The 23,375-nt window shown below is 41.7% G+C and overlaps 1 protein-coding gene across 2 annotated transcripts in view; it reads left to right on the forward strand.

Moving 5' to 3' along the window:
• The window catches only part of LOC121953319 (latent-transforming growth factor beta-binding protein 2-like), a 104,100-nt gene that overhangs the window by 38,723 nt on the left and 42,002 nt on the right, over window positions 1-23,375 (forward strand). For both annotated transcript variants that reach the window (XM_042500339.1, XM_042500340.1), the window contains exons 6-9: window positions 454-660; window positions 4,122-4,405; window positions 6,603-6,705; window positions 19,025-19,099. In XM_042500339.1, the coding sequence (XP_042356273.1) occupies window positions 454-660; window positions 4,122-4,405; window positions 6,603-6,705; window positions 19,025-19,099 (669 nt within the window). The remainder of the gene's footprint in view (window positions 1-453; window positions 661-4,121; window positions 4,406-6,602; window positions 6,706-19,024; window positions 19,100-23,375) is intronic.

Here is a 23,375-nt window from a genome sequence, read left to right on the forward strand (position 1 = left end):
GGGAAATTTGCATTGTCAAGCCAAGCAAGTGCTCTATACAGATACCCATGCACTTGTATAACAGGATGAATCACCTCTCGTCACCATGCACAGGAGTATGTAATTACTGATTTGAGGCAAAACATGCCAGAGAAAGAGGTGCAGCACAAGGCCTTCAGGACAAAGTTAAAAGTGGTGTCTGGTTGGGCCAAAGTAGAGAACAGCATGACCATTGCTAACCATTTGCAAACAACGCCTGTCCACATGAAGCCTCAGCACATGCTCTTCCTATTAGGACTACCCTTCTGTTTCTCATTACCAGATCCTTGTGCATGAGGATACATAAATCTGTTCAATTAAATTTGGCGTGTGGTGTATGTTAACGAATCTTTCACTTCTAATAGACTCTTCATATTTTTCTCTTCACCTCTGATGCACCCCACCCCCGTGTTCCTCTCTTCTTCCCTTCTGCAGTCTTCTGTCAGATACCCTGTCTTAATGGAGGCCGATGCATCGGCAGGGACCTGTGCTGGTGTCCATCAAACTCGACAGGGAAGTTTTGCCACCTGCCAGCCCCGTCCCCTGCCAGACCAGCCCCTAACAGCCACAAGGATGCCAGCCACCAGGGATCAAAATCTCCCTCCCACTCCATGTACACTTTGCCACTGTCCAATCAGCAAGGTAATCCCAAAACACGGTGACCAATAGGAGGTGGGGTTGGGTACTGAAACTTGGTGCCAACATGGTACCAGTTCCTATACAACTGGTATCAACTGGATGGAATCATAACACAGACTTCGGTGCCTCATTTCTGTGCCAAACTGTGTTAATAGGGAGGCAGAGAGCGAGCGCGAGCGAGAAAGATAGAGCGAGCAAACTTGTTTGTGCCTGTGAAAATGAGGCTGCAGCAGCTGGAGCAGAGAGTATGAAGTTAACCGTAGCAGTGCAGTGTGAGAACAGTTGAGGCTGTTTGTCAGTAAATAAATGCTGCAACTCTTGAGGACCCAAGCCAAGCTCCTGTGTCTTGCTTGTCACCTGCTGATTAAAGAAACAAGGGTTAATACTGAAGTTAGCATGTGAAGTTATCCTCCCAGGCTCCCTTAAAGTGGACTGTTAAGTTGGACCAGCTTTGTAGTGACAGTGTCAGCGACTCTGGAACAGATAAGGGAGTAATGCCTCACTGCTTAGTCTCTCCTGAGTTAGTGAGGCAATTACAGATCCAAAATAAAAAAAAACTATTTTGCTGTTAGTAGTCCTATAACTGTTATTTAGTGTTAAATCTTTGTAGTTGGGTTTGTTTTTATTTCTAAGGTGAATTTCTTAATATGGATTTGTATTTATCCATTTTTATATTGAATACTTAAGTATACTTAAAACTGTTAACTACACTGTAACAACTTCAAGTTTAAATTTGCCTTTACAATTTAAAAAAAAACGTTCTTTAGTGTCATTAACCGTTTTGTGCTTTATTTTTTTTTTATAAATATCAGTTCAGGCACTGTTAAGGCACCATTACCGGTTTAAAAGAATCATTTTAGTACCGATACCCAGCCATAATGGGATGTGAGCCTTTGGCCGCTCATACTAGAAAGTGGAATGGCAAAATTCACAGTGACAACTGGTAGGGATAATTAGTGTAACTAGTGTACCAGCCATGAAGATACTAGTGCTAGACAGTTTCAGTATCTTTTGTATCTGATTAAACCCTGCTGCAAAGTTTAGAGGGGGGGTGTTCATATTGAAGAGGGAGACAGAAATGCTCAGAGAGACTGTCAGTTAGCGAACGCGCTTGTTTCATCTCAAACCCAGCTCAATTCCCTTCTCATAAATGTCTGCAATAGTGTTAATTGGCTGCTTTTTTAGATTTAGCCCTGTCTTTTGGCCGAAATGAGTGTTAGTCATTTTTATCCTTCATAGTTTTAGTCCAGCCGGATGGTATGCCCTCAAGTGTCCCTTGAGGCTGGTCATATTCCTCCCACATAATTTGCAGCCACAGGGCATCTCTCCAGTTACTATTAGTACAGTGCCTCTTGTTTTTCTTTCCTTTCAATCATAAAGTGTGTCCATAGATTTTTTTTTTCCCCAACCAAATCCATTCTGAAGCCATCACGTTGTTGTCTTTAACTCACTGTCGCTTTAGGAAGTCATTACCTGGATCATTGTGAATCTGCACACATTGACAGACAGACTAAACACACCATTGGGGGAAAATATTCATTTCAAATTTCTGATTGCCCACATTTTAGTCCTGTCTCATCAAAAACAGTAACATACATTTTGTCATAGTTCTTACTATGTAAGAAGCAGAAGTAAATTAATTAATATTTTGAGTTATTTCATACCTAACAGTTAATATTTACACAGTGGAATGTATTTACAATATTTGAATTAAATGCTTGCATATTTGTTTGTACATTTGGCATTTTTTTTACATTTATTATTATTTTAAATTTGCTTATTATTTACATATTTACATCTTTAAGTATTTACATTATTTACATATTAAAAGTGGCTCAGTATAATCGGTTACATCTACTTCTGTGAGTTTAAAGCATGTACCTGATTGTAGACTTTATGGGATTATGATTGCTTAATGCAGTCACATGTTTCCAAATTAAGGAAGTGTTATGTTGGGGTTGTGACTGGACTGAAGTTGTGAGTAAAGGATGTGCTGCTAAATAATTATCCCTCTTCATCGTGCTGCTTCTCTATATGAAGTGTTGTCAATCTGCCACCATGAACCCTCACGTTACATTATCAAAGATCTATTTTTAGCCCGTCAATGTCCTGTGTTAAACATGGAAAAACGGCTTTTGACAAATATTTTACACCATGTACATTTCGTTAACAAAATTAACACTGCTTGTAGTGTAGTTTATACTCAAACAGGGGAGGTTTAGGAAAGGGATGGTGCAACACAGCTAGCTTGTTCCATTGTGGATTATCTGGCTCTTCCTTTCTCCAAAAGTCGGCACTGAGAAGACAGCTTGCTGTTGGTCAGTCACACATAAGATTTATTCCACTGATTGCGTCAATTCCAAGGAAATACATTTTACTGGGAAATTCCACTTTTTTAAATGCTGGTGTGACGAGGGCCTTTTTGCTTTGCCAATTGCTCCACTTCTCCTTATTATCACAGTTCGTCTTTTTTAAACTGCACACGAGACTACTCCTTGAGTTTCAGCACCCGTAGTGCTGCCTTTGCTGGCCAGCAGTGGAGGTCAGACTCTATTTTGAGCACAATAAGTATCGGATGACTCAGTGGAAGTCCTCATATTGTTCGCACAATGCTGCCTTTATCAGACAGAAGTGGTTATTAAAAACAGAGCAAGGCCACATCATGAAGTTATAAGATTGAATGTAAAATATTTACTCACTTTCCGTTTCTCCTGACGTCCTTTTTTAATATCCTCCTTGCTCAGCATCTCCCTCTGTCTAACAGTAAGTAAAAGCAGAAGTTTTGTCTTAAATAATTTAAATTCCACTTTTCCATCCTCCAATTTGAATTGAATGAAATAATCATAATTGAATGACATAGATACATAGAGACATAGATGTCTCTATTATCATGTCACAACAAAGAAATGACCCTTCCTGTTCGTATGCTTTATACGTACTGTATATATACTCAGTTTTATGTCCAGGATAAGTTCTATTTCTTCGCTTTGGACTCTCCCTGCCGCCTGTCTGTGCAACTATGATTCATGAGAGTGGTTCAGGATTCTGGGAAAAAACCCTGGCACTCCCTGAAGATAGATGCTTCCCCTCTGTCAGAAGGACAAAAGAGCTCATTCTCCACATTGCAACATCTTCTCATCTCCTCAAAAAATCTGTTTTCGTTCTATAAAATGATTTGATTTAAACCAGAGAATCCCAAACTCTTTGTGTTTTTGTTGTTCAGTCGTATCTTAATAGTGTCTTCATTGCCGGGAATTCCCCATAGAGCTCATAACTTGGTGATGAAGCAAGTTAAGTGTGTGTCGAACAAGTTTGTGCAGGATGTTAGCTGATAGCTTGCAAACTGCACTATGTATATACAGCTTTTATCCCTTGGCCGAGGATGCCTCCACTTACACTATCCAAAATTTGAAACTATAAACTATCCACTATATTGTATAAACTGTGGTTCTTTCCTTCTCCAGTGTCTCTCCACCCATCCTTGGTGAATGTCCACATTCAGCACCCTCCAGATGCCGAAGTCCAGATCCACCAAGTCGCTCGAGTCCAGCCTGGGCAGAGACCGTCAACCACAGAAGGGGCTCACTCTGTCCAGCAGCGCTCTCAGCCTGGAAATGGACATGAATCCACCAACGAGCAAAGCAGCAACCACGCACACACTAGTGGGAACGGCAACGGCCAGACCAGACCACACAGCCGTCAGAACGGACATATTGGAAGATGCTTTCAGGAAACAGTCGATGGACAGGTATTGTGTTCAATCTTCAAAACACCATGTACACTGTCATCATGTCCTGACAGAGCTGAGAGTAAACCACACATGTTCAAGTGGCAAGCAAGTCTTTACATTCAAGTCTCAGGCAAATCACAAGTCACTGTGGTAAGAATTAAGCAAGTCAAGTCTCTGCTATAAGTCAAGCAAGACAAGTCAAGTTCAAGCTCAGGTCAAAAAAGTTATAGTCAAGTCACATAAAATTCTGATGATCTGGTCAAACGTTTACGAATGTTTGACCAGATCATCAGAAAAACACATTCTTGTGTTTTTCACAAGACATTTTTGTGTTTTTGTTTTTGGATTTTGTAGTGATGGATTGAGTTGGATGTTTTTGTGATGTGTCACTGATTTTGAGCTGCGGATCTTGCATACCACTGTTCTCTTCTTACTACAATCATCAACAACACAATCCTTGAATCTAAATTTCATTATTTTTTGACTGGCCCTCTTCATGATAGCTGCCTCTGCTGGTCTGCTGCATCCTAGTGAGTTGCCAGGTTTGGACCATGGTGGGTTTTTTGTTTTTTTGGATAAAGAAGTGACCATATTTTGGCGACAGGCAGGGGCTGTGATCGAGCAATCGTCTGTGCAGGAGTGGATCTCACTGAGAAGCCGCAGACAGCCTGTCACTCAAATTTTAACATGGAGATCTATGGACAATGACTCACGTCGTGAGTAAGCTTCTCATGTCCATTCAAAGAATTGCAGTTTTTGGCTCTTAAATGTTGGCTTCATTTTTTTTGTCTTGGAGGTTGCTGCCTAGTTTGCACACCCAATCATGTTTAAAAAACAAAATGCAACTTCTCAATATCTAGAAATATGCAACTATTTAATGAAAAAAATCAAGTCCTTTTGAGTCGTGTCTCTGGTGCAAGTCAAGTGTTAAGGCATGAATACCATGTCAAAGTCAAGTCTGTTATCAGTGTGAGTCAAGCAAGTCTCAAGCAGTCAAGTTTTTGACTTGAGTTTGACTCAAGTAAAGTCATGTGACTGAAGGCCCCTCTCTCTGCCACCTCCTCTGCTAGCTGATGTAAACCGTGTGTATTCTAGTCTGTCAAAGGTGTTGACACCAGTGAGTGAAAGTGTTGTTTCACCACAGACGCTATTATGTTCCCGTCCCACCACCCTCTCTGATTGCTGCTGTCTCAAACAGCTAGTAGGCCTTTGGCTCTGATCTATGTCACGTCCAGGATTTATGAGCCCTGACCACACTGGTCATCTCAAGTTCCACCAGTTCCTCAACATAAGCATGTTATGAGTTAGGATGCATTCAGAGGACAAAGGTTAAGCTCAGAAATCCAACTCATGTGGTCCCCTAATGGGAAGACTTTCATAGTGTGTACAGTACCATGCAAACAGTACGGCACGCACTGCAGATTTACTGTCCTTTGCATGGTCGGGATAATGCATGTATGTCACAACAGACATGCATCAAAGGGGAAAAGAAGTTAGGAAAGGGAAGTAGTTAAGTGGCAGTGCGTGAGTTTGGTTAATCTGCGGCTTAATACAGCATGTTTTCTTGGCTCTGATAAGGTGTCATGTTTGACTCTAAATGTTTATCTTTTGTAGCTGCAACAACACAATCATAGCAGCAGAGTTGTTTTTGCCAGCAATATTCCTTGAACAAGTTTGTTTGTGCTGATCTGCAGCTCCCATTTTCTCTTCTCTGGTTTCATAGAGTTTGAAATTAAACCCTCCAGTCACATTGATTTTTCCCAAAAGAACTGCCCCAGAGAAGGAGTGTACACAAGCTTTAGCCGGTAGTTTTCCCTCTTCTCCTGCCAGTATGCCAGTTTGGTGCTCTCCAGAAGAATGTCCTCTCTGTTGCCTCTTTAGTTTCATAATTCTCTATTGCCCAAAAATCCAATAAGTAAGGCCTGATAGGAATCTCTCCTCACAATTAGCCAAGTGCCTTAATAAGGCATGCCAGAAGGTTCATACTTGTTCTTGAGACTCAGCGCTTATGTCCTCCTCCAACTAACCAGTCTCAGATGTGTCTGCTTCACTCTGTCCTTGCAGATAGGTATACACGCACACTTACAAATCCGACCCTTGCAAACACACACACATACACAGACACATACACATTTGAACACAAACATGTACAAACGTGTAACCCTCTTTCTCAGAACTTGTTCCTTAGATTTGACGCAGATGTGTGTTGTTGTAGTGTGGCAAGCCCCTGCCAGGCCTAACCAAACAGGATGATTGCTGTGGAAGCGTGGGCGCCTCCTGGGGTCTCAACAAGTGCCAAAAGTGTCCGACCAAACCAGGTAAGCCTTCCTGACTAAAGCCATAAGATCTGAGCAATTTTTTGTTCCGCTCTGTTCCATTACATACTTAAATCTAATCTATTTCTAATCTGGTCTAATTCTGTTGGTATTATTTTCTGTTGTGCCTTTGGTATGTTGATCTCTTCTTGTGCTGTTATTCACATTGGTTAAAAACAACAAGACGCAGCTGGGCTCTGCTGTACATTGAGGTGTTTGGTCAGTGATGCCTGTTATATTCCCTAGCAGCTGCTGTTAAACAATACTGATGACTGATGAGGATTAGTAAACAGCAGCCTTCATACGAATCCTCAAAGGTGGCTGTTTGACTCGGCCATGCACCCGGTTGTAAAAATGAAGCTGTTTTCGCTCGCATAAAAAAAAAGGCAAATGAAAACACATTTAACATGAAGATGAGAGCCTGGCAGGAGTGCCACCCAGCCTACGGGCAGATCGAGCCAACGTGGCCTTGAAAGAGTGAGGAAATGAACAGCCGCAGTTCAGCTGCTTCCCAGCCAGAGCTGTGGTAGGTTCGGGAAACAGCAGCAGGGTGGTTGCATGCCGGCAGGCTGGGTGGGTGGTGACACCCTTTACTGTAGATGGAGAGTCTCACTCAGTCTGACAACTCTGTGTGTTATTTGGAGACCATGATTATGTCCCTTGCGCTCACGTAGGACTTGCTATCAAAGGCCTTCTGGGAAGGAGCTTTGGTGGCACATGGGGACACTTCCCCTCACATACAGTCATATTTCAGCTATGCCCTCAGATATAAGTTGGCTGTCAAAGTCCTCATACCCTGTTTAATGTCTGACTGGACCTTAATCAGAAGCAGACATCATCCCTCTCTGTCTCCATCATCTATCATAGATGCCGATCCATTCTTTTCTCTCCCACTCTCTATCTCCCTCAGCATGCCAGATTCCTGAGTCCCCGGCACGATCTCTTTTGGCTCCCAGATGTTTTCCCCTGCTTCTTTCTTTGAAGTTTTGGGGAGAGACAGAGTGAATACCCCATTCGCTCATTTTTGCGGTTGTTTTGGGGGCCAGTGTACTGTGAGCACGGGGTCCCGGGTCACACGCAGGCAGGGAAGGAGGTATAGAGAGAATGAAAGAGAGGAAAAAATTAAGTCAAAATGAAGTCATGTAGTAAGTCCCAGAAGTCTTGGAGGGAGCTTTAATAAGAGAAATGCTTTGAATTCCTCCAGAGTGTTATTGTTCTCAGTTTAGACACTTGGCTAGATGTTTCAGCTGCATTCCTCACTTACTGGCCGAGATGTATGCTTTCTGAGACAGGAATGATATATAACCTGGAGACAACAGCCTCTGAAAAATGATGCTGTCCGTTTTATTTCATAGTGAATGGGTCAGTTGTCGGCTTGCAGTGCGGGGAAAAGCCGTATAGCTTTAAAAGAGTCTCCTGTGTCTCTTGATGATTATGTGATAATGATGTCATGAAAGCCCAGTTTGTATTTAGGGGTGTAACACTACCATTGGTCAGTTTATAGCTGGCTACAAAATGCACTTTTGACTGCAAGGAAGCATTTCTACTTCATTTTCTTTATTACTTTTATAAATTATGTCAACATGACTACACTATGATGGCCATAGACAGTTCTGTTTAATAAGTCCTTGCCTCCTGGATTAACTTGAATGATCTCTATTTTCCTATTCTAGGCCCATTTTGCATCATTGTTACTATATTTTTTTATTTGCATCATTCTCACTTGATAGTATTCAGTATTGACTAATAATCAGAGCAATGCCTTAAAGCCCAGACACACCAAACCCACATTAAAGAACTGGTTGCCGTGAAGGCCGACTGTTGCTCTTGAACACACCACAAAGACTACAGCCCACAGCCAACAAGTACGTACATCCCGTGCAAGTGTGAGAGGAAATAACTCCATGCCAACAGGTTATTCAATTAAGGTTATTCCATTAAAGACACAACTCATTGGTGAAAGATCAAAGGATATTTATTGTGTTTGTGAAGAGTGACAAAAAAATCTTTTAAGGAGCTCAATGGCTAAAACATAATCTTACCTTTTATCAGACTGTTGATAAACAGCGATGGCCCAATCTGGATTCATTTGCTGTATCTTTGTCATGTGGGTTTCACCACTGCCCCGCCCCTTTAGGACACTAGCGCCAGCCTTAAGTTCATTCATTCCAATGGGAAAAGTAAAAGAGAGTACATAGTATGACCATTCCCTCAGTCCCATAGTCACTGAAGTAAATATTGGACCCATTTGTCACAGGCCCTGGACCTTCCAAGCATACTGACGCTGAAATGGCGCTTTTTCAGACAGACAAATCAGGAGAAAATTAACTTTGTTCGAGACATGTCTGTTTTTGCAACATACTCTTGCAAGTTTTGGCAGTGAGGAAAAACATTAAATTTGTGCTTTATAGAGTGTTGTATTGTTTTGAACCACACTTCATCCACCCAAAAATGTGTGCAACACTTCAAAACGAGGTGGGGGGATGCAGGGGAGAGACGACCACGGCGACTTAGGAGACTGAAAGTGAATACCATTTCCTATCACTGGCGTAGCTTGTACTGAGGTTTCCTCTGTTGTAGAGTATCATTGCTCATATATTAAGTTTGTAACGATTTCATGCCCTCTTGACTTTAGTTGTTTGTTTGCTTTCCTCATTTCTCTTCCACTGAGCTGAACTGCCAATGAGAGTGATTTCCCTCACTGACGGGTTTAGAGCAACAGATGCTGATCGAGGGCCCAACATTGACTGACGCCCGACCATCAGCTCGGTGTGTCAGAGCCTCATGATGTATTGCTGTTGTTGCAGTGTGTTGTGTCTCCTTGTGAATTCTGTGAAAGTATACGCATTTCAGCACCACTGACGACATTATATAGCTGGGCATTATTTATTATTATACACCAAGGACTTTATGTCACTGCCGCGGCATAACGGGTGACATTATGTGCATGTAATGTGTGTGTCTGTGTGAGGGAGGGCTGACGTTATAGAGGCATGAATGCCAGTGCATCCCATCTCAGTGGGAGCCGAAGCCTTCAGGAGCCAGAGCCTTTAAAAGTCACATGCTGAGGATTCCTGGGTCATAATGAGATCCAGATCAACCAGAGGAGGCTGCAGTAAGCTCCAACCCTCTGGTTCTGATGATGAGGTGGCATGAAAAAAAAATATTGCACACTGCACTTTTGTTTGAATTTAAACCAGATTCAATCTAGGATTGGAATTTCTGATAGAGAATCTAATGAGATCTGATAGAGGTGGTCAAAGCTGTCCTTTAATATGAGAGCCAGCCAGTGAGACTGAAAAGAAGTGGGTGCAGCAGGACGAGTCTTTGGGCAGAAACTGAGGGGAGGTTTATCCTTTAAAAAAAAGCAAAGATCCAGGATAGTGTTGTCTGTGCAACTCTCAGGACAACTCACGGAAATATTTCTATCAGTAAAGTAATCTGCAGCTCAACAAGCCAACTGAAGGCCATTTGCTGTGGCCTGAGTTTGACCCATACTGTAGTGCTGGCATGACTCTGTATAATTGTGCTGGCAGCCCCTCCTTCACTGTGAGTTTCACAGCTAATGGAATTCCACAAGCAGTTTGTCTCCCCATCTGTCATTACTGGGCAGCTTCCCTCTCTGTGACTCTCCCCGTCTGTGAGGCTGGGAGGCTTCCCAAGGAGCCAGATCAGGCATCCCCAGGGCCTAAAGTAACCACCACACCCACAGGAGCCTTGGCTTAACCGTCTACCTCCCTGGGTCATCAAGGTCATCATGACGACACTGTTCTAGTGCCCTTCTTTTCCTCACCTTCTCCTACACCTCTATCTGTGGGAGTCGATACGTCTTCATGTTAAAGTGAGAGAATAGATCATTGCCAATAACTCCGACAACGACATATTAACGACATATTTGTCGGGTACAAACCTCAAATCTCCACATTTCACTATCTTTTTTTCATAAAATTAATTCTGCTGGTCCCCCTCTATGTCTATCAGTGGGTTTTACCATTTCTCAACCAATGAAATGTATTTGTGAGTAAACCTATCTCCAGTGGATCCTTTTAAAAACACAGCATTTTTATTAATTCCTGAAAAATAACAATTTTGGAGATAGGAGGTTTTCGCCCGACAGCAGTGATATATGAGTGCTGGAGAGCATCAGAGACAGGAGCTATTTAGCGTTGTGAAATGTCGTAGTTTTCAACATGTGGTTAACATTGTGAAATAATCACAGTTTAGTTAGGTTTAGGCAAGTTCCAACACCAGTCCCCTGTGTTTTGTGACCTATCCACTGCCCCGACCTGACCGCTCGGGTCCGCTTCCTTCTTTACTCCTCTCAACACTTTGTTCAAACGATCGCATCCCTTTAAAACACGTTGCGTATGGACGAATTACTGGTTTATCATCATGTGGAATGTGTACAAGATTTGGAGCTTTACTTTTCAAAGGAAAATTTCCAAACAGTGCATGAGAACAGCCTGAACCATGAAACCATGTACGTAATCTAAGATTAAACAACAACTTTTGATTTCACACGGGACCCGAACAACAGTCTCCTGGGTGAAAGTTCTGTGCTTGTCTTACCCATCCATCCTTCCTGTCCTCCCCCTGGACTTTGTCACTTTTTATACTACTTTGCCTGACTTCCTCCTTTCCTCCCATCATAGTGCATACGGCCACTAGAGGTTGCTGCGTTACACTAAACGTAAATACGGGTCGTAAAAAGCTTCTTGCACAGATGACCTATACGGCCATTTTTTGGGGGGAGGACAGTCTGTTGGGAGTTGTCTGTTCTTCATGAGGTTTAGATCAGTAAAGTCAGATGAGGCAAAGAAGGAGGGGGCCAACGGAGCTGCACAGATCTTCCCACATGAACTCATCCCCCCAAAATTTCCCATCTATTCCCTAGGCATTAAATCTGACATCCATCGAGGGGCCAAAGCCTATGCTTATTACTTTTTATTAGCGCTGATCAAACATGAATACTTGTTAATGACCAACAAAAACCAGAGATGCAGTGACTTTGCCTCAGAAGTAGGCAGCAAGAGAACAGATGCATTGGAACAACTCCACAGCAGCTTCTCGTGGTGATTAGATAGAGACGTCACGTATCTTTGACAGCATTTGATTCATTGATGTTGACTTAGTGTTATCCCTTCACGACTAGAGTGATGGAATCTATTAGCCGGGCAGCCGTGTGGCTAATCAGTGCTGAGGACTCCTAACCACTGCGAGACATAAATCCCAGTTTGAGGCGGTTGGATATGAAATTTGTGTTGCATTTGTTAATTGAATACAAGTAAAGTTAAGCACATTTTTATTGGGAATGTACCGTGGCATGCCTTTTTTTGGAACCAGCCCAGGTGGTTAATATTCCACAGTGAATCGGAGATTATAGAGGAATGTGGGTCTGTTTTAAATGTGTGTTTGATGCGGCTTCCATTGCCATCAGCATGCTGGAGAAGGGCGTTAAGCAAAATTGTCAAACTACAAACACAGATGTAAAATGCATACTTTCGTGAATCGGAACAATAAAAAGTATGTTTTGAGTAAAGATTTAATGTTGCAGAAAAATTAAATAATCCCCTAATCAAAGCCTTTGTGTTGCCTCACATGCGCCATGGGATGGTAACAGCAATATGATACAGATACACGGCTAAGGCTGTTAATGATCGAGCAAATATCTTGTAGCTTGTACAGTGGTTTTGTGCCCATGTCCGTATCAGCGGGAGGTTGTTGATATTAGTCCCATGTGTCCTGACTGATTAGCCTTTGCTTCACAAGCAGGGACACGTTATTTACAGGGCATGTGATATGGACCATGCCAGAATGGCAAATGCGGCGTGTGCCAAGGAGACATTCTGCTTTGAAAGCAAATGACTTCCCTTTAAGCTGTTTGCTCCAATCAAGCATTGGCTCAAAGGCCAAGAAGAGATGGCTTTGCCATCTCAGAGACTCAAAAGACCTGAAACCCTCAGTGGTGATTAAAGAGCTCTGTTTGCTCCTGGTTTTCTCTCTGCGGCACCAGTTTGTCCCGTGGCGGTGTGTCAGAAAGTAAATTGCTGGAAATGGTCCTGAGGAGGACTTGGCTTTGGTGTTCGTTGTTTTCCTATAGAGTGGCCCCCAATGGAGTGGAAAGGAAGACTTTCTCCTGTTGCGGTCCTGTGGATGGCATCAGTCCCTCCTCCATCCTCCGTCTCCCACGCGCTCTCAGGTTTTCCAGTTAGTTAAGAGAAGAAGCCCAACACTGAGGCTGCCTCCCAGGCGGGTCTCTTGGGAAGTTGGTGAAGGGCTTCGAGCCCCGTGATTGATGGACCAGACCTCTCAATCGTCTTAAAAGAACAGCCTCCGGGCCGGGTGGTCTGCAGAGTGATTGTACTAAATTAGCAATTAAAGATTTCTGTACAGCTGAGGAACTCATCTGACTATAAACTCTCTCTGTTGTCAGCCGCCTGGCGTCGTCTCTCTTTACTTTCTTTCTCATTTTGCATAGGCTGTCCTTTCATTTGAATACCCTCAGCAGTGCCCTGTGTGGAGCAAGTTTTACTTTCATGTTTAGAAGAAGGATTTATTCAGATTGAAGACAGGACAGCACCATCTGTCAAGAAGCTCCAAGGAGTTTGAATTAGACTTTCAGGTCAGGGAAGTTGAGCAAATATTATTGAACAGTTGCCAGTGGAATGCCCAACACAACTGAAAGGAGACAGACAATAAATTAGTAAGGGGTGACAAAGTCTTTTGTCGAACAAGGCTTAATGGATACACAACAATTGGAAGCTTCTGTCTGTGCTCTCAGTGGACACAGACCAGTCCGGGTCCACAGTCTTTGTACCAAAGGGTGACACTAATGATGCGCAGCTTGAGCTCGCTCTTGCAAACCACTGCCTGTGTAACTCCATATTTTCTATACAAATGAGTGTAGAAACAAGCATGAGAATGGACACATCATTAAGTCCTCTGAGGATACCGTAATGAAGATGACATGGCAAAGTTGTCACTGACTTTTAGTGTCATGTTTATCACCTATCTTGAGGTGAATATTCAGAGGACGTGGTTCTGATTTCCTGGTACAGTAGAATTCAGACAAAACGTATTTGTCAAAGCTAATTAAATAAATAAACAGCCAAGACTCTTTCTTGCTTATAATAAATGCATTCTTCAAAAGGCAACCAAAATTGACAGAATCACAATGTTTGTTTGCAATAACTTCCAGGTAAAATTCATCCACTTCAGGTGCATTAAATCAAACGGTGCTAAACAAGTGCTGCCTCAACTGGTTCATTTTCAGCCACCTAAAGAGACCCAAATAAAACAATCAATTTCATTTAAAAGTGTTCCCTATATTTAGAATATTTTTGACTCTTTACCTTGCTGTCGTATTGTGGTCACCTAACGCTTTACTTTGCTGTCAGATGGTCTATTTTGACAGGAAACTAAAGCCATTCTCTCAAACCCACCACAACCCTTTGGTAAATTAACTTGTGTAGCACCTTCTGACCTTTCAAATCGCTTTTACATCACAAGCCACATTCAGCCATTCCCACGCTGGCAGCTGAGGCTACTCAGTTTAAGTTTTTCTGTTTTCAGACATTCACAAACAATTTGGGATTCACTATCTCAACCAGGGATACTTTGACATTAAAGCAGGGGTTCAAACCACTGATCTTCCAGTTAGTGGATGACCTGCTTTATCTCCTAAGCCACAGATGCCTTTTGACAAAAACAGTCATTATACTTTGCAGAACATGGGAGCTACTGATCAACTGCTGCCTTGAATGGTGAACATTTAAGGAAAAGCTGTGAAAATATTAAAAATATAGTGTACAATTTCACTGATATACATTTTTTAGATGGGACTTCTTTTTAAAAATATTTTTTACAAATATGTATTGTAGGGCCCCCTGTCCTTAGCAGTACATTGCTTAGTTTCCGAGAAGGTAGTTTTGGTTAATGAAGGAGGCTAGCAAAGCAACACAGTACATAAAATAAGCACAGCAGAAACATCAGATAGATCAGTCCACAGTTTTTGATTTTATGCGTTATAGTTATGGCTAGAAATGACAACAGGAATAAACAAGTTTGCCGATTACATATCTCCACAATAGAAATCAATTGCCAGCTGTCTAACAAGACCACAGTGTGCTGAGTTTCAGCAGCTGGTTTTTAAACCTTAACACAAACAAACCGACACAGTTGAACATAAAGATCATGAAGTCTCATCACAAGCATTTTCAGGTCCAGGATGCAAAAGAGGAAATGTTGAGTACAATCTGCCAAAAAGGATTTCTATGTGCAAATAAAGTTTTATGAACTTATACTGTAAATGTTCCTGGTATATGTGGATATATGCCAACTTAACATCACTTTTTAATATCTGTGCAATGCTTTTTACACAATAAGGTCTTAAAGCTGCTGAAGAGTTTTACAACATCTCAATCTTTTCTCTAAAACATTTTAAGACAGTTTTCAAATGAGCTGTCTCTCAGATTCATGTTGAAGTTGTAACTAACTGCCGAGGTCCTCACCTCCCTGCTAATAAGCTTTATTGAGACACCCGGACCTCCCCCACTGGGCTTCCCTTGGCATGTGCGCCCTGCTGTCACTCAGGCCAGACTTTCCCTGATCCCGTCGCTGCAGGAGGGCATGCCCACCGCCCTACCACAACAGCTCATTACTCAGAAACTTTGAAAGGGGGATTAGGAGGGTGCGGAGGAAGAAGTGGAGGTGGGCAGATGGGAACAGGGGCGTCGCTTTGACACAGTTCCCCCCTTTTCCCTGCTGCCCTCTTCGTGCTGATGACCTACTTCTGCTTTGTCAACCCTCAGGTACATTGACCCTGCCTGGTCCACTGGGTCACAGCAGGACCAAAACATAACTCAGCTTCCAGGACTGTGTTCCCAAAGCCTCCGTGTGGCAAACATCCCAGTCACCCCTGGGAAAATGACACAAACTCAGGACTGATTGCTGAGTTGTGTTTTGATGGTAGATGTTTACAAGAGTGCTGTGTCGATATCCTGAATGGATTGAAAGTCTTTTTGTTTGTTTTTCAGTTTACTTGTTTATTTTGATTTTATTTATTTATTTGTATTTTTTTGTAGTATTATTATCATATTTATTATTATATTTATGCACATAATTACCCTCAATAACCACCCCTAGTGTAACTTATTCTATCTTTTCTTGTTTCTTTGTTTTTTGTACTGCACTCACTAATAACCCCCCCAAAAAATGCTAGAAACACATATCGACGGGGGAACAGACTTTGACACACTGGTAAAAAGTCCCCCGGGTTTTAAAAGTTAAAAGTTTTGACAGCAAACATGGTAGAGTTACACCCACTACCGCTGTCAGCAACTGCCAGTTAGCCTACAAGCTCACAAACAACAAATTAAAAAAACAAGGATTTTGGCCACTGGGTTTGGAACCTCAACCCACACAGTATCTGTTTTTTTCTCCACTTACCAAATTAAAAAATTCTGACCGTCTGAAACAGAACACTGGAGACAAAAATAGTAAAAAAAAAAACAGTAACACAAGATTTGTTGTTAGCTATTGCATCTAACGTCTGGTGTTGTATGGTTGATGTGATCTTTTCTGGTCCTGCTTGCCCTGCAGTCAGGGATCCAGATATCCATTTACATCACACTGACGCTCTCTTTCAGTCCCACATATCAACACTCTGGTTTTCTGGAGTTTTAGTCAGAAACTCAGAGCGACTTTTCTGTCTTTCCCAGTGCACTCTGCCAGGGGAAGAGATGTGTTTTCTTTGCTGGCAGGGCTTTGACCGTACTTTCTTGCATGCGTCACCTCTGTTCTCAACCCTTCACTGTGGCAGCAAGTTCAAAGCGGCGCTGAACTTTGGTAAAATCCTATTTTCTCTGGCCATGGTGAAAACCCAAAGATTGTCATCACTGTCATTTGTTCGTGTTTTCTGTGAGTGGGAAAGTTTGGATACCGTGATTTTCTCTGCATTTGCCCTCATTGGATGATGACGCAAGTAAAATACATTGCAAAGTTGTACCCGACATCATACATATATATTTTACAGGAGCAGTGTGATGGATTTACACTTCTAGCTGTGAGATTGCAGATTGCAACCAACTGAATACCCCTCTCCTAATTCCTCCCTTTCTAAGGAAAAAGAGAACCTATGATGGCCTTCAGATGATGGAAAAACATTGGCCCTCTCTTGAACCACTGTTGTCCGTTTCTGGCTGCTGTAGAAACATGGCAGTGCAAGATGGTGGATGCTGTGGGAGAAGTCCTGCTCCTTCATTATCCTTTATTTCTGAATCTCAGTAACATCAGGAGAATCTCAACTAGATCTCAACACTGATAGGGTCAGCATCAGGCAAATTTCTTGCTCAAGTTGAAAAATTTCAACTTGTGCAATGGATATGGAGACATAAATTTGCATTGCACTCAATGTGTCCATCACGCCGCCTGACATGAATTCGCATTTATTTGCATCTTTGCATTTACTTTGTATGTAAACTCACTGTGCAAAACGCTTGAATCACAATCAGTGTGAACACACATTAGTCTTACTTGTGTGGTCTGTGCAAGGGGGCTGGGAAAATGAGGATAAGCAGTAGGGAAGGGGCCATTGCCCCTCCACTTGATGCCATAGATGTGTAAAAACAACTTGATACTGGATGCCAAGATGGTGGCTATTCATTTGAGTTGCTTGCCTGGAATATACCCAAAAAGTTTCTAGCTTCCTGGTTTACTTCCACAATATGCAGCCCACTGAATATGCACAGTAGTTTTTCTCCCACTGGCCCCGCCCGCAAGTTTCCTCTCGGCTTATAGACTTTACATTGAGATGACATCACAGATTTGAATTGTTTTTTACAGATGTGTCTTTTACAGTGGCAGTCTATGTGGAAAATGCTCTTTGGGCCGCAGGGTATTCTGTTGCTTCAATACTGTAAGTGGCCACTTGGAAACATTGGAAGCAAGGCTGAGCGGCTTTCCTAGGGGCCTACTTTACACCCCTGGCCCACATTCGTATGAAGTCACCGATCTCTGTGTTGCCGCTGGAGTATTTCTGCCAATAGATCACTAAATCATCCACGCTGGTCCTTTAAAACAATAAGCACTGTTTCATATTTTGGAAAAGTAAAATGCAAATTCATGTTCATTAATTTAAAATCCTGCTTTAGTGGAGACATAACAAACTTTTTTGTACTCATGCCACCAAATATTTTAGGGAAATCTTGGCAGAAACAACATTTTTCCAGTGTGTTTATGTGCTAAAAGTGCAAAACAGAATCATGGCTGTCATGATTAGGAAGCAATATAAAGTCCTACCATCGTTGCTTTAAACTGTCTGATTTGTGACTGTAATCTAAAGAGACTGTAACAGTGAGAAACAGTTCCGTCATGCTAATAAGCACGTCGTTATTCTTAGAGCTTCCCTCACCCAAACACACATTTTCCCTCCAGAACCAGAGGTTGGATCATCTCCTTTCAGCACGATATGTAGCAAAATTCTTCATCTCAGTTTATGTCATGGAAAGATCTGCTACCAATAATCCCGCTGTCTCTGTTTAGAAACTTATAGAACCACATAAACACTGACTCTTTCTCTCTGTCAAACACTCAGACACACACACTCAAACACAAACAGAGCCATGTGATAGTCACATTGGCCTCCCTGTACATTTAATGGAGCATGCTAGGGCTTGTGCCGAATGAGTAATGACATAATGTCACCGTGACCACAGTGGGTTATTTACTGCAGCACTGCTGTGAACTTCTAATGTACACACCTGAAGCACACACACCATGTGATTTTTATTGCTCTGGCAAAACAAGGAAAAAGAAGTTCTTAGCCAATCACCTTCCCGTGAGCCGTTCATTCATCGACATTCCTAGCGTGCACAGTTGAAGTATTAGTCTCTTGTTTAAGTAGATTCGCACTGTGGTTGATGATAATGGTCAGGGCTGTCATGTAGGCTTCCTCAACATATTTATGATGTAAGCACTTCCTTCATCTGTCCCCCGGGGTTGAGGAGAGTTATAGGTAATATGATTACAAATGACGTCGAGTGTTATCCTTACATTCTGCTGGATGGCAGCGCTGTCTTATAAACGCAGTTGATGGGGATCCATTTCCATACACTCACTTTGGAGTCCCACGAGACCCAGCTGTGGGTCCCCCTCATTTCTCCTCTCGCCAAGACGCTCACATCTGTAAGTTATATGGTCCCCTCCTAAAGCCCAGCTCCTCTTCTTCCTCTGCGATGAATGCAATGCTTTGTGACAGAGAAGCTCGGCACTGTTAGATCATTTCTGCTCTTGTAAAGCTGTGATTTCTCTTTCTGTCTTTCAGCATATGCAGTGATTGCAAATGGACAAGTGGAATGTCCTAAAGGTTTTAAAAGGATGAATGTCACACATTGTCAAGGTAAGATATAAAATATGTTGAAGAATGTGTGTTGTTTTCTGAATATTGTCATGAGATTAACCCTTTGAAACCTGGACAGACATTAGTTTTCTTCTGCTACATTCAGATGCTTTTCACGGGAATTTAAACCTTTGAAACGTGAGCAAATTGGTATGATTTCTTCTGGAAACATGGCTAAAAATGCAATGTGCATTTTGGCAAGAAATGTTCCGTAAATTGCAAAAAATAAGAAAAGGATACAAGAAAATGTCCTGGAAAGAGAATAGAGAGAAAGTGAGAAAATTATTGATAAAAATTAATAATTTTAGTTAATTATATTTACATTTTTAGCATATTTTCCAAGTCATTTCCTTATTTTGTTTTTACCATTTTCCGTTCTTTCCTCTTTTGCTAATTTTCCAGTAACTTTTTAATAGTTTCTTACTAATTTTGGGCAATTTCTAGTTGTTAGTCATTGCCTCCTTTACATTTTTTGACAAAAAATTAAGCCAATTTAATCAAGGGGTTAACATACAAGCTTACTTAAAAAGCTTACAAAAACATGGCTTATATCAAATCTAATTGCATGAATGTGATAAAAAACTTACCGCCCATATGTTGCCATGTTTACATGGACCCCTGGAGACCGCTATAAAAGTATTCCTGTACGTTTGGCCCTTATGGGAACCAGGTCAAGACTACAATTAGCTTTGGTCCAGGGTCAGAGTTCAGCAGCCAATAAGCACCTGGGGCTGCTGTTTTAATTGGCCTTTGGGGCTCTGAGTGGAGAGTGGTACGGCAAGCTGCGATTATGGTAAATGTGGCTCTCTGAGTATTTGGAAGGGAGCTTTACTCGCAGATCTGTTTGTTGCTCAGCCACCCTATTTATGCCAGCAGAAGGAAACCTGTAAAACTGCCAGCTCACCCTGCCATTTTTCTATAAAAACAAAGTGTTCCCGAGCATACACTGCTTTTTGCTCTATTTGCAGCACCTCAGAGGTGTCCAGTTGTCAGCTGGCTGGTGGTTCATGAAGCTGAAACCACCCACAGTGTCAACTCTGTGGACAATCTTTCACTAGAGAATTCAGACTATTTATATTTGTTGCTGATGTTAGTATACAACATCGGAATTAGTCGGCAGGAACAAATAAACCTCAGATGAGAAAAATGCACTGCTTAATCTGTGAACAATGCAGCTGATGAGGACGCTTTCAATAACAAAATGCCGCTCTCTTCTTAAGCTGTGTCAATGACTTGATTAATGGTGTCATAATCCAAAGGGCAATGCTTACTGAAGCCTATGGAGTGCAACAACATAACGGTCCAATGAACAGCTTTGACTACATCTGTGTAAGGCCTCATCCACTGGTTCAGCAGGTTCAACATGTTTTCTGTTCCGCACAGCGCTGTACTATTGGCCCATTGATGTTTTCAGGTAATGATTGAGCTGGGAAACATATTTCAATAAAAACAAAGACCTGTGGACAAGGACACTTATTTTCCAATAGTGTGTCAACTAGCCAACACATGTGGAAATTTATCTTTCTATTATTCATGCTTTTCTTTTTGTGATTGTTTCAAGATGTTCCTCCCTTTCAGTTTCTCATTTCTTAAGTTCCAAAAGAGCAAAGCTGACAGTTACCCACAATATTTACTGGAGCGCTTCATAGTCTCTGTCCCATTCAGCTGCTGCTCCATTCCCAAAAATTATTTCTAATTTCAGGTCTCGCTGCAACTGCCAAAGAGGCAAAAACCTGCTTTTTCTGGGATTTTGTCATTACTATCAAGATGGTGGCCAGCTTGTCAAAGTGGGGCTCATAGTCTGAGTTTTTTGCCGTCTATTTTATTGGAACAGAGCAGAGCTTGTCTCATATTCGGTAATAGGCATGATTTACTGCTTGCCGTCCCGTGACCCTTCAGTGACATCAACGATGTGATAAGATGCCCCATCAGAGCCACATGCTGCTGTCTGACTTCTGAGATGATCTCTTATCTTCAGAAGCAGCTCCTCAGAATCAAGGTCAGCTGAATTGGCTGTTTGCAACTGTGCTTGTTAGATGAAAGACACACATAGATGCGTGTGCAGTGAGTCTGTTGTGGGTGGTAAACCAGTGCCGGGAGCAGGTCATATTACTCATATACCACTTCAAAGAAGCAATGATGGAAGTCTTACATAACTCTTTTGACATTTTGGATCAACTTAATAAAAGCTACTAACAATCTGAAAACTCAGACATTCGACATTCATCATATTGAATACTGCCTCGGTCAACAGGTTAACATCTGGATATATTGGGTTGTATAGCAGGAATTTGCCTGGGAAAATGTACTTTTCCCAATAATTGCTGCTTTGGCTGCATTTTGTGAATGTGCATTCCCTCCATTCACAGTTTCGTAATGGATGCATTTCTGGCCCCATAACTTATGTCCACAGTAGTCATAAGGTACTCCCTTTCACAATAACAGCCAATACATATTGAGAGAATCAAGCTGCCAATTTCCCTTACAGTGCCCATAAATAAGTCTGCTGATATTTCTGTGAGTATTGGGTTTTCCAGAAGTGAAGAATGGCCTAGGTCAAGTAAGGTCACTGTAGACTGCCGTACACTTTATGCAGAATGTGGATATATTTCAGTCATCAGTATATACAAAAACATGTTTTAGCCTCATAATGAAGTTAATACAGACTTTTAAAGCTACAGTTGGTAACTTAAAAAAATAACTTTGCTTAAACTGTCACTATATTTCAAAAGACATGAGACAGATTAGCTGTAAAAAAAACAAAAACAAACTCTTTTCTCTTCCTCCTCCTGCCTCTAATGGCATTTGCTATAATCTACTGCAGTGCAGTGAAAACAATTAATCAGAGCAAAGGAGTCTCCAACCCAGCTATTAATCATGTCAGTCACTGCTCTTGAACTGCGGTCAAACTGTCAAACTGTCAAACTACGCAGTGCTCAACAAATATGACTCCAGATTCTGTAACTGCACTGACAATTTCAAAATTAATCCTATTATTTCAGTCAACTGTTTAGCTGTAAAATGAAAAAGTTTGAGCCCTGGCCGCTGTGTTGAATACAATGAAGCTAGGGTAACAAGCACCGCCCAACAGCCAGACCTCTTTAATCATTTTACAGCTAAACAGTACACTAAAATATGTCCCATTAGTGCTGTGTGAACACAGTGATAGTATAAGCAATTATGAGAGAAAGATATTTTTTATAAAAGTTAACAACTGTAGCAACTCTAGTTTTAAGCCTATCAACATTAAAAGACCTAAATGAGCAATCATGAATATGTTTTACCACAAGGCAGCTACCCCACTACCTGCTTTATAATTTCTTTTGGCACTTCAAGTATAGCATTGGTGATAAACAAACAAATCTGTCCACACACCATTTAATTCTCAAATTTCCTCTGTAACTTTTCCATTTTGGGATTTGAAAACCATAGCCAGCCTAACAACAGAGATTCAAGACTGGTCGCCACTACAGAGTGCCACAGGGATGACATTTTTCTGTAGGCCCACGACAATGATAAATAAAAATTAAAGTGTTAAAAAATAACTGTTATTCATCTCCATATAATTTATGTATTTTTTTTAAAGCCACAGGGAGCCACTGGAGCTGCAGGTGGCCTAACTCTGCATTAGACAACAAAAACAACCACGATAGAAACTGACGATGGACACACACAAGGACTGTTTGTTAGATTCAAAATAGATTAGTGCTGTTCATGACAGGTTGTCATGGAAGTCAGTTTCAATCCCAATCAACCCACCAGCAGACTGTAACAATAGCACTAATCTGGGACTCAACCGAACCATGGATTAAAGACCCCATGTGATGAAGGCTGAGCCCAACGCTGACCTGAACTCTGACCAGTTAGCATGCTGCTTAAACTAAACCAAACAGTACCCCCACAGTACCTGTGTACAGCATATTGTTGTTCTTTGCTCTTTTAATCAGCACAGGATGCTATGACATCTGTGGTCTGCTTTATTGTCTCCACAGTATGTCCCTCATCCTCGCTCATCCAAACAGGTTGCTCCTGCTAAAAGAGACTTGTTTACATTGTCATAACATAGAGGCTGGAGGCTTTGGCATTATAAGGTCAGCTTTACCTTCTGAGAGAGAAACATTAAAAGAGAAAGAGGAACACAAAGGCAATAGAGATAGAAAAGAAGAAATAGAAAAAGAACAGTGAGACATTTGCTGGATTTGCTTCGGACCACAGAATTTATCAGCCTCAATCCCTTATAAACTCACTTTTTCCAGCAGGAAGCAAAACAACAAAA

The sequence above is a fragment of the Plectropomus leopardus genome, chromosome 14 (genome assembly GCF_008729295.1).
Source record: "Plectropomus leopardus isolate mb chromosome 14, YSFRI_Pleo_2.0, whole genome shotgun sequence".
Classification (NCBI taxonomy): domain Eukaryota; kingdom Metazoa; phylum Chordata; class Actinopteri; order Perciformes; family Serranidae; genus Plectropomus; species Plectropomus leopardus.